We start from the raw sequence: 12,125 nt of genomic DNA on the forward strand, positions 1-12,125 counted from the left end.
CGCAAAAAGTGACACTCTTTGTAATCATAGTAGCGTCAAAGGAAACAGACAATGCAGAGAAAGATATTACCCAATAAATTATCAAAATTGTATACGTTTGGTTTGATTTGTGATTGACCCTCAACTTTTAGGACTTTCTGTTCTAATGCTGTTCTTAAAAAAAATGTCAATAAGGCCCTCTGGGTCTAACCATCACAGGTTAATGAACCACTAATAAAAGAAAGAAAGAAAGAAAGAAAGAAAGAAAGAAAGAAAGACACTTTTACAAAAACAACAGTGACCTTTATAAATAACTTTTTCAATGTGCTTTGTTGCATTTATAATGATATATATATATATATATATATATATATATATATATATATATATATATATATATATATATATATATATATATATATATATATATATACATAAAATGTGGTTTATAATTTCCAACTTTTCAAGAAACCTTTTTACTATCAGTAATATTATTGATTACAGCTAGCATATATTTTTATATATCTGGACTTGCATAAGGGAGCAGAAATATGGTTCTACATATTTTAACAATAGATAGAATTATTTAATTTCTTAATTATTTATTAAATTTAAATCAAAGCACAGCTAAACTCTGACCAGTAGGTGGTACGAGACACCAGTAAGTCTCTATTCTATTCTATTCTATTATAACTCAATATCTGTCTCACTATCTGATCAAACTACATGTGCCATGCTTATTCAGTTAGTATAGATGACAAACAGTACTTCATTTTAACTTAGTTAACAAGTTAATCAGTAATCTAGTCTTGCTTTTCAGATTCAAATCAGACCAATGTACCATTTTATACCATATACCAGATGCCAATCTTAAAAAAAAAAAGTAGATGACCAACTTTTAAGACTAGTCTAAGTAGTTTATGCAGCTAGCCACAGGACTTTTTCTTTAACAAGTGCATTATGTGCCGTAAAACGTAAGGTGTATTCAATAAAGAATATACAAACGCCATGCATTACATACCATTGTTTACAAAATAGTCACGAAACAAAATAAAAAAAAAAAAAAAAAGAAAGCGCACACTTTTCTATTTTACATTCATATAAATCTGTCAAGTGTCGCATACACGAAGCCACGCCCCAAAGATCGCGAACCAATCACGGCCGTGTCCGCGGAACCCCTTCTGGTCACGTGACTGGTAGCAGTATATATGGAGAAGGTCCTCGCTGGTATAAATGAACTCAGGACGCGATACAGAGTCTCTTTTATTGAAGTGACACTGCTGTCCTGGGAGTCAGAGCTACAAAGTAGCTTTGACAAATAACGAGCATGGCAGGTATGTGACAACGCACTTTTCAGTTAAATCAAACAGAGCCGTTGAAGTGTGTGTGTAAAAAATGATACGTTTTTATTTATAGTGAGCTATATGCATACGCAGCTGAAGGCTTTGAGGGATGTGAAAGTGGTTACTGCATTGCTCGTGTTCATATTTATTTAAAATGCTGTTTTATACTGGCGTGATTACGCAAGAGTTAAAGATAGTTCATAATTCCAATGCCGTCTGTTTTTTATTAGAGACTCTTAATGACTCGTTAAATGTTGGTTGGCATTAGTAGCATTTCTTAAAAACAAGCAAAACATTTCAGCTGAGAAATAGGCTATAATATAATTTAAGTAGCGTTTAATGCACATGTAAATGAATAGATTTGCGTTCTATTAGTGCTTTATTCGATTAAGCTATTGCTACAAACTCAACTCGTGTATTTTTGCCACGAATTTCGTAAAACATAACCATATGGCTTTATTGGAATATTTATACGGCACCAACAAGTCACTGAGAATCACTGAATCGGTTTCTGCACAGATTCTTTAAGACGGACTGTTCAAAAGAACCGATTCTTCCAATCAAGTCAAAACCAAAGCTTTATTCAAAGGAAAATACATCCATGATAATAGTTTTCGCAGTTGCTCAGTAGTTCACTTATACAGTTTTGTAAGTTTGAAATGAATATGGAAATGTGCATCACTGACTTCCGTCTTGTTTTTTGGGGGAGGAAATCCATTTTGTTGCCACCTGCAATGCAAGAATAGTGATGCGAGATCAAATTAATAGACTATATCCGTCAGCCAGTGTTATGTCAGTCTTCATGTCTTCAGCAGAACAGGCATTTGTCACTTTGGCCACCAACGATAGCTACGCGAGAGGAGCTATGGTGCTCGGGAAATCCCTTAGGAACCACAAGACTTCCAAAAAGCTGGCGGTGCTCATTGGGCCGCACGTGTCGGATCAGTCGAGGTACAGCACGCTTAATACGGCAGGGATCTCGCTCTCTGACTTCCCCGAAAACGAAATGAGATGTCTGTGAATGTCTTCAGGGCGGTGCTCCGCGAGATCTTTGACGAAGTCCGGCCGGTGGACGTGTTGGACAGCGGGGACGCGGCGCACTTGGCCATGATGAAGAGACCCGACCTGGGGGTCACTTTCACCAAGCTGCACTGCTGGACTCTCACGCGCTACTCCAAGTGCGTGTTCATGGACGCGGACACGCTGGTGAGCTCGCGCTTTCAAACAGCTGGTTGGCTGCGCCTTGTCAAAACATGCGTGAAATATTTACGCCGTCATTTCAATTACATCGCGCGCCATTAACCTCGCCTCTGCGTCACGTTCGATTTGTTTCGTTTGCAAAAAGTAGAGAAGGCGCCTGTGCGTGCCTTTTTATTATATCTGATCAAAAATATGTTGTGACACAACACGCACTTTGTGTATTGATGTGTAAATGTAAATAAAAACATAGGCTTGTGAATGCTGTGATATTATCATTTTATCGAATTATTAAATATTAACAAAAAGTGTGTTGCTTAACCATGGCGCATGATTTTAGAGTAGAAAAAAAATTGCATTTATTTTAAAAAAAGAAATGACATTCTTGCTGAATCATTCATTTAAAAAAAAAAAAATACTGCAACAAGTGCATTTTTTATTAAACTGCATAATAAATGCAATGCATCTTCATCTGATGCCTGGAGATTTTGGACTTTTTTCTTACATGCACCATTGAATTGTATTAAATTGATACACATGGTAATGGTTAAAAAATGTTTTTTTTAAACACACACACACACACACACACATACATACACATATATATATATATATATCTCTCAAATAAATAGAGTTGGGTCAGTGTTATGTGAGAGGTTTAACACTCTTCTATTGGCTGTAGGTGATATCAAACATAGATGAGCTGTTTGACAGAGAGGAGCTGTCTGCGGCTCCAGACCCCGGCTGGCCTGACTGCTTTAACTCTGGTGTGTTCGTATTTCGCCCGTCCAACGAAACCTACGGCAAACTCCTGCAGTATTGCACAGAGCATGGCAGCTTCGATGGTATGTAAAACACCGCTATCCTTCGGTTTCAGATGCGTCAGAGCTCTTCGGTTTCAGATGGAGCGAATGGACAGTCCGAAGTGTTTTAAAGAAATGTTCCAGGTCTGTAGGTGAAGTAAAGGTCTACGACTATATTGATGACTGTGATTGTAGCCATGTTAGCGTCCTCGACAATGAGCAATAACATGCTGTTGATTGAGACGTGAATCGATTCTGATTGGCTGTCAATGATTTGTTCATCATTGCAAAAATGGCACTGCAGAAGCATTTTCGTTATATTCATTTTGTGTCACTGTCACCCATGGGAAACTCGAGAGAAAACCCATGAAATAAATAAATAAAATAAATATATCTAAACTGGTCAGAAATAAATGTACAGTATAATGAAAAATTAGGTTAAAATAACTAATGTCTATGAGAATAAATTAAATCAAAATCAGAAATAGATTAAATTTGATTACAATAAATAAAATAAAATCAATACAAATCAAGTAAAAACAAATATTATATATAAAAGTACAGAATAGTGACTATAAAGACTATATAAAAAAACTAAATATATTTTTTTATAATATTTTATACATATTTAATACTGTTTTATAAATTAACTTTACTTCGAAAAGTCTCCAATACAGACCACTTTTAATGAGTCTTCTTTTTTGTAATCTTTTTAGACCTAGTCACTATCTATTTACAGCACTTTTCTAACCCTAGTCTCGTCCAGATCCTAATACATGTTCATACAGCTTTTAAAACATCTCATCAACGCTCGTCAAGTACCTCGTCTGCAGTCGAAGGCCAATCGTGGCCAAATAACCCATTTCAGCTAACGTCTCCGAACGGATTGATCTCCCTGCATCAGCCCTCTTATCATTCCACTTCTCCATCCCAGCTGAAACACCTCTGCATTTCCCCGCACGCCCAGCGCTCGTCTCACCCACCCTGTCAGCGTAATTAAGTCGCCCTTCCCTGTTTGCATCACAAAATCACTTCAAGCGAAAATGCCCAGCAGAGCCTCTCGAGTATTGCCCAACACAGCTGCTTCATGAGCCCAGCGAGAGGAATTTGGCACGGGCGTCCTCCGCAAACAAAAGCTCTTTCAAGGCAACCCTGTTTTTCCTTTTCTTTAGGAGCCAAGGGCCATTTTTCTACAGCCACCTCTTGGCGTAGCTGCTCGTTATGCAACTTTATGAGTTTTAGTAATTTGGTAAAATGGCTATCGGGAAAGGGCATTTTTCATTTTTTCCCCCTGTGCTTTGTTTTTCACTTGTTAGTCGATAACGAGCAGGACGAATAATTGTTTGCATAAGTCAGCGTGTGAGTGACTTGCAGATTTATGATGTATTGGTGTGCATTTTTGGGCTTGTTTTCAGCTCCACGACACAGTGAACCTATTCTTATGAGCCTGGCTGTGAGCTTGAGCGTGACGGATGAGGAACCAATTAGATTGCCGCATTGCGAGGGTGGGCTCTGCTTACATTATGGAGATTGGCGCCTTTTCAAAAGCCTGTTTATTATGCTTTTGTTATTCCGCAGAATCCAGTGGCTCTTTTGGACTGTCATAATTGCATCCCGCATGAGCGCTACACAATCTACACAAAGTTTTTGCTCTATTTCGGTCTCTGGTAGTTTTGAAGTGACCGGTGACTGTCCTCTGAGCATCCTCTGACACATCAGAGCTCTAATGCGGTGCTAATGTGTAATGATTGCTTTATTTTTAGCTGAGCTAGATTGTTTGTGGTCATAACAGGGAAGTAACGGATGTCTTGTTGTATTCTCTGCTTAATAAAGCTTTGAGCTTGGGAGAGAAGAACATGAGAAACTGAAGAAAAAAAAAAATCATCTGACTGGTGCTTTTCTGTGCAAATCATGCATGATGCTGGGCTGGCATTTGAGGTTGCTAGGGTATTCTGTGTGGTTTCCAAGGCATCGGTAGGGTGTTCTGGGTGATTTTACAGTAAGTGTTGCTATATTGTTCTGTGTGGTTGCTATAAGGTTGCTAGGATGTTCTGTGTGGTTGCTATGGTGTTGTTAGGGTGTTCTGGGTGAATATACAGCAAGAGTGTTGCTATGTGGTTGGTGGGGTGGGGGTTTCTATAGTGTGTTAAAAAATTCCAGGTGGTTGCTATGGTGTTGTTAGGATGTTTTGGGTGATTATACAGTCAGTGTGTTGCTATGTGGTTGGTGGGGTGTTTCTATGTGGTTTTTATAGCTTTGTCAAAGTGTTCTAGGTAGTTGCTATGGCGTTGTTAGGATATTCTGTGTGGTTGCTATAGTGTTGCCAGGATGTTCTGTGTGGTTGCTATGGACTTGTTAGGGTGTTCTGAGTGGTTGCTATGGAATTGTTAGGGTGTTCTGGGTGGTTGCTATGGAATTGTTAGGGTGTTCTGGGTATTTATACAGTAAGTGTTTTGCAACATGGTTGCTGTTGAGGTTTCAGGGGCATGACTATACAGTAAATATGTTGCTGCATGGTTGCTAGAGTGTTTTGGGTGGTTGCTATGGCATTCATAGGGTGTTCTGCATGACTAAACAGTAAACGTGTTGCTGCATGGTTGCTAGGGCATTCTTAGGGTGTTCTGGGTAGTTATACACTAGGTGTTTTGCGACATGGTTGCTAGGGTGTTCTGGGTGGTTGCTATGACATTGTTAGGGTGTTCTGGGTGGTTGCTATGACATTGTTAGGGTGTTCTGGGTATTTATACAGTAAGTGTTTTGTGACATGGCTGCTATTGTGGTTTCAGGGGGCATGACTATACAGTAAATATGTTGCTGCATGGTTGCTAGAGTGTTTTGGGCGGTTGCTATGGCATTCATAGGGTGTCTGCATGACTATATAGTAAACATGTTATGGTTGCTATGGCATTCATAGGGTGTTCTGGTTAGTTACACAGTAGGTGTTTTGCGGAATGGTTGCTAGGGTGTTCTGGGTGGTTGCTATGGCATTGTTAGGGTGTTCTGCATGAACTAAACAGTAAACATGTTGCTGCATGGTTGCTAGGGTTTGGTGTGGCTGCTGAGAGGGTGCCCTGCATTTCTACAGTAATGTTGTTGCTAAGTGGTGTTCAGGGACCTTGGAAGTGTGTTCTGAATGGTTGTATGCTGGTCGCTAGGATGTTTTCGATAATATTGTTGTAAAGGGGTATTGCTGTTTAGTGTGCAGCTAGGTGAGTGTTAGGGTGTTCTGGATCACACTGGATCAAGTGATTGTAAGGAAGTCTTGTATAGCTGCTTGGAGTGTCTAGTTGAAAGCGTTTCTAAGGCATTATTAGGTGATTGCTAGGATGTTATGGATTGTTAAGTGGTTACCGTGGTGTTCTAGATAGTTGTATGGGTGGTCACTTTACACACAGTACAAGACTTCTATATTTTATATATGTTTTGATTCAGATAGAGCTGCACGAAACGTCGTTTTCAAAAATCCCTAATTGGGGCACTTTAAATAAAAATGCAAAACAGTATGGTTAGGAATGATCTCAGTGACAAGCAGTTCGCTAAAGTGTGAGACCAACAAACCAACCAAATCACTTCCAGTTTTGTTGGCCGTTCAGACAACCGGCATATCCATCTTTTACCCGCAGAGCATCTGAATCTCTGAAACGGTGACTCAAACAAGCCTCTTTCCATTTCCTGGTTTATTACAGTCCTGATGACCCGAGGCTGTCATGCGGACCCGTTCTCATTCTCTGCCAATGTAAACCAGCCAGAGACTATGTGCATTCCTGCGCAGTTCAGATCATCCCCTCAAAATGAACACTAGGCCGCGGTAATGTCCGTAGAGCCACTTGCGCAAGGAAAGCCCGAGGGGGGCTTCTGAACCCACGCCCAAATTAAATGACACTGGGTTGGTTTAGCAGCTAAACCAGCATGCTTTGCAACCAGTGCTCCAGCATGTCGGTCAATCTGCTGTAGGCATGTAGCATTATTAGGTGACTTTGTAAACGTCTTCTTTGGCTGGCAGCGAGGATGCTGTAGATAGTTTGTGCCGACTATATTCATTTCCGTATAGCGTGCACATAGCCTGTCCTGGGGCAAATACTCATGTGTTTTAGCGCAGAGGATGGTCCCAGAGATATTGAAGAAATAAACTGACTAGATAACCGTATCCTTTAAAGTTGGCACGAAACAAAATTTCATCGCTTTCTATCGGCATGTTATCGGAAAAACCGATCTATACTTGTGACTTTCAGAAATTTTGAATCTATGAATGCATTTAGAAAAGTTCACCCCAAAATGAAAACCGTGTCATCGTTTACTCACCCTCACGTTTTGGGTCACCATTGACATCCATAGTAGGAACAAAAAATACTATGGAAGCCAATGGTGACCCAAAACAGCCTGGATGCAAACTTACTTTCTTCAAAATATCTTGCTTTTTGTTCGCAATAGGGCCACTATTCCTTTAAGAAACACACTAAAATCGAAGTCGTTGTTCATAATGACGGTCATGAAAGCCACGTGGCTGGCTTTGATTATATGGAAAATAAGCTGCTGTAAGGAGTAAGATCATGCATGCAAGTTTTAAAAGTTAGTAAAGGATAACCTAATTTAAATTTGACGTTAAGCAGGTGTCTGCACGCTATTAATACACACGGATCTGGAGACAGGCCGATTAAACGGACGTTCAGTGTTGATTTTATTAGTGCAGCTATTTCAGTGTGTGTTCAGAGCTGTGGGAGACGCAGACCTCCGTGTCACGTGACTCCCAGACTCTTCAGTGACCTTTGAGCAAGTATGCGGGAACTAGGCTGCTCTTTCAGAGCGTGACCCTTCTTAGATGGTAGATGTAGGGTCTTTTTTCAACTAGTAAGCACCTGGACAGATTCCTTGCTCTGCTATCGGTTCACAAACAGCACGACCGCTGTACACGTGCTTGACTTCCCCCGACAGAAGACGTAAAATGGAGCGTCACGGGATGTTTCGTCGGTGTTTGGAGCTGAACTTATTTCCACTCATTGTCCTCCTCCTCCTCTTTGATATTATTATGTAGTCAGCCGTTTTGAAAACTGTTTTTTTTTTTTAGTAATTATTAGTATTCATTTATTAATTTGTTCATGTTTGTATTTTTTTTTTATTGTCTGGCATTTTATTTATTTTATTTAATATTTATTTATACACTGGTGTTTATTTCATGAATTATTTGTATTCATTCGTTATTAGTTATGTTTTTTGTTTCATTGCCTGCTGGTTTATTTATTAGTTATTTATTTGTTCATAGGTATGTATTTATTTGAGTAATAATCAACTCTTGTAATAATCTCATTCTTATTTATGTATTCTTTTAATGATCTGTTTGTTTATTCATTCATAGTTTTTCATGTATTCAGTTGTTTACTTGTTTATTTGAAGACTTATTAATATTAATTAACTCTTTTAGTCGTTACTTTGTTTATTCATATTTACTATTTATTAATTCAGAGTAATATGTTTATTTTAGAACTATAAATATTCACTCATTTATTAATTTTATTATGTGTCTTTATTATTTTAGAAATGATTACTTTTAGAAATTGATTTGTTCATTCAATATTAGTTTTATTATTAACAGGTATTTATTTATTTAAATAAATATTAGTGTTCATACATTTTTAGTTATGTATTTTTTTATAATTTATATTATATATATATATATATATATATATATATATATATATATATATATATATATATATATATATATTAGTTTTAATCATTGTTGTTATTATTATTAGTTTTATTATTAGTTTTAATATTATATTTGTTTTATTCATATATTTATATGTAGTTATGTATTTTTTTAAATGATTATTTATTGATTTGTTATTAATCATCCTTGTTTATTATTTGTTTTTCATTTATTGATTGCAGCTACACTCTGTTATTTACTTCTAAATTCTATTATTTCTTAATTCCATAGAGCCAGTTCCACTTGACCTTATTAATGAATCATCTGCTCAACAGGAGGAGACCAAGGAGTCCTGAACGGCTTCTTCGGCGACTGGGCAACAGCCGACATCAACAAACACCTCCCTTTCATCTACAACATGAGCAGCATAGCCATCTACACGTACCTCCCTGCGTTTAAACAGTGAGTCCTGACACACACACACACACACACACACCAGTAACAGCGTGCACGCTGCTCTTACTGATTGCGGTGAAACTGTGTCTCAGATACGGTGCAAACGCGAAGGTGGTGCACTTCCTGGGCCAGATGAAGCCGTGGAGCTACACGTATAACCCCGTGCAGAGGAAGCTGAGAGGAGACGCGCAGGCCTCGTCTCAGCCGGGCTTCCTGCTGCAGTGGTGGGCTCTGTACAGCGCCGAGGTCCTGCCCCTGATGATCCGAGAGTACGGAGACCAGCCCTTCGTCTCGGGCTGTGAGGTCAGGCCTAAACACACGCTCATTACATGCTAAGCACCATTGACAAAAAAATCGTGCATTTTCTGGTTAGTGTCTCCTGTAGCAAATGCCACAACAATATTCAGTGACGGCGATTTTTCAACTTATTTGCGATTTGCTGACTTTTAAATTTTTGTATTAAATAATCGGTTTTAAAAAACAAAAATCGCAAAACAAAACGAACCGCAATTTCTGCCTGATATTTTATTAGCGCTTAGAATAACTTTTTTTTAACGCATTCTTATTTGAAACATATAACGTTATTTATTTGGTATTTATTTATTTGGTATATTCGTTAATTTATTTACATGAATTTTACAGAAATCGCACTTTTAAAATCACCTCTGCCTGACATTTTCCTAATCTTTTTCAAATTAGTTTTAAAATCTATTTTTGATCAAATCTAAAATGTCTAATTTTTTCAAGTTTAATAAAATCCCAGAATTTCTGCTTGATAATTTTCAGATCTCAATATGACTCAAAAATGATAAAACATGTGTTTTAAATATATTTTATTCCTTTTACATATATTTGCTTAATTTAAATGACTTTTCATTTTCTAGAAATCAGACTATTTTGTTTTATTTATTCAGGTTTTTTAAAATGATGATGATGACAATAATAATAATAATAATAATAATAATTTTCATCTGGAAGAGCTTGACAAAACTATGAAAATACAAAATTCATCCTAAATATCAGTTTTATATATTTATACAAAACCTCTCTCTCTCTCTCTCTCTCTCTATATATATATATGCAATTACTTTTTTTATCTTGGCATAATTTGAAAATGTCATTTTGCATATGCATTTTATTTAATTTATACGCTTCTTATTAATGAATGAATTTTTTTGCCGAGTGCACAGATGGATGAGTTGTTGTGTGTTTGTCAGGAGGACGCTGTGGAGAGCGAGGAGCGTGTTCAGCCGCTCTTGTCCTCAGCGGAGCGCAAGCAGAGATGGGAGCAGGGCCAGGCCGACTACATGGGAATAGACTCTTTCGACAACATTCAGAAAAAGCTCGACCTTTTCCTGAAATAATGAGTCCGCACGTCAAACACACACAAAGCGGAGAGGGCTTTCAGCTCAGCGAGGCTGCGTCCGCTAACACGTCACACTCTCTGTCGTCTTCATTCGAGCATTTAATGCCAACTAAACATTTAAAAACTGCAAAATGTGAATCCTGCCAGTGCATGGCAATCTTATAGATACATACAGGCCAGCTTTTTCTATCACGTGCTTTAAAGATGCACTTTCAGACATTTTTCTGGACTTCTGAACATGCAATATGCCAGTGCTCAAATGATCCGGTTTAAAGTGATAAAAATAAACCCAGCTATACTGTTAGTATCAACGAAACATGTTTACTGTACATCAAACGGCTTTTATCAGTCTGCTGGGAGTTTCACCTCGCATGTACACGATTTGAAACTCGACTTTTGATTTATTTAGGGATGCTCGCTTTTTTACTGAGGGGGGAAAAAAAGAGCCGTGTGCCTTTAACTCGAGCACGTCGTGTTGCCAAGCCCGGCTCTTTTAAGTAAAATAGTCTTACTTTCGAACTCAAAATGCGTGGTTATGTTTTTAATTTTCTTTTTACAAAACAAAAGCTTCTCTTTTTCTTCTCCTGTTTTTGATTCATGCCTTAATGTTTGACTTTGTTAAGGCTTTATGCTGTTGAATGTAAGCTGGATTCGTCTTCTCTGGTTCACCGTGCAGTCTTCCTTTTTATATCTTTGCGTTTTTACTTTCGTCTTTTTTGTATCTCTGTTTTCTTTTACTCGGTGTTACAGGGCCATTGTCCCCTTCTGGCCACGGAATAAAACTTTCAAAATGATTATGTGTGATGTTTACTATTTTTTATAGTCGTAAGTTTGAGACATGCTTCACTTAATTTGTCATCTCCCAGGTTTATTACTGAAGTCTTACTAAAAAGCACGAATGTGATTTGAGAAACGGAAACATATAGATTTGTTGAAAGATTTCCCGCAACAATTAGCATTCGAACAAGAAAGGGGGAAAACATGACTTTATAAATCAAGCTGCGACACCCTGTGGTTGTTGGTGGAACTGCATCTTTAGTGTTCGTATATATGGAATATTCTTATTTTAAATTATTTTAATAACAGAAACGGGTTGGTATATGAATTCACAGGCTATTTTTTTTTTAATTACAGTTTTTCCGTAAAATTGTATTTATATTAAGGTTATATATAATATGTAGCCTATATAAGCTATTTAGATTTATTTATAAATATATATTAGATATGATCATATTTATTTATATTTTTCAAAATTATAATAAAATACATATATAAAAATAACATAACTAATAATACTATTTATATTTATATAATAACATACTTAAAAAGGTTTA

General features: G+C 37.3%; 1 protein-coding gene across 3 annotated transcripts; it reads left to right on the plus strand.

Moving 5' to 3' along the window:
- Window positions 1–1,189: 1,189 nt before the first annotated feature.
- Window positions 1,190–11,585, plus strand: gyg1b (glycogenin 1b). Of its 3 annotated transcripts, none has more exons than XM_043226543.1 (7): window positions 1,190–1,313; window positions 2,138–2,273; window positions 2,354–2,528; window positions 3,202–3,364; window positions 9,305–9,431; window positions 9,518–9,728; window positions 10,643–11,585. In XM_043226543.1, exons 1-7 carry the CDS (start codon window positions 1,307–1,309, stop codon window positions 10,787–10,789), a joined length of 966 nt encoding a protein of 321 aa, XP_043082478.1. In that variant the 5' UTR covers window positions 1,190–1,306; the 3' UTR covers window positions 10,790–11,585. The 3 variants fall into 3 exon arrangements, with proteins under 3 accessions (XP_043082478.1, XP_043082477.1, XP_043082476.1); XM_043226542.1 differs by having other exon boundaries at window positions 1,191–1,313; window positions 2,135–2,273; XM_043226541.1 differs by lacking the exon at window positions 1,190–1,313 and having other exon boundaries at window positions 2,125–2,273.
- Window positions 11,586–12,125: the final 540 nt, after the last annotated feature.

Source organism: Puntigrus tetrazona, chromosome 24 (assembly GCF_018831695.1).
Source record: "Puntigrus tetrazona isolate hp1 chromosome 24, ASM1883169v1, whole genome shotgun sequence".
Taxonomy (NCBI): Eukaryota; Metazoa; Chordata; class Actinopteri; order Cypriniformes; family Cyprinidae; genus Puntigrus; species Puntigrus tetrazona.

Excerpts from the sequence above, each read along its gene's own strand:
- gyg1b (XM_043226541.1), top strand. The coding sequence starts at position 2,125 with ATGTCTTCAGCAGAACAGGCATTTGTCACTTTGGCCACCAACGATAGC. Across the intron at positions 2,274-2,353 it reads CACGTGTCGGATCAGTCGAG|GGCGGTGCTCCGCGAGATCT; the intron begins GTACAGCACGCT and ends GAATGTCTTCAG. Across the intron at positions 9,432-9,517 it reads TACCTCCCTGCGTTTAAACA|ATACGGTGCAAACGCGAAGG; the intron begins GTGAGTCCTGAC and ends ACTGTGTCTCAG.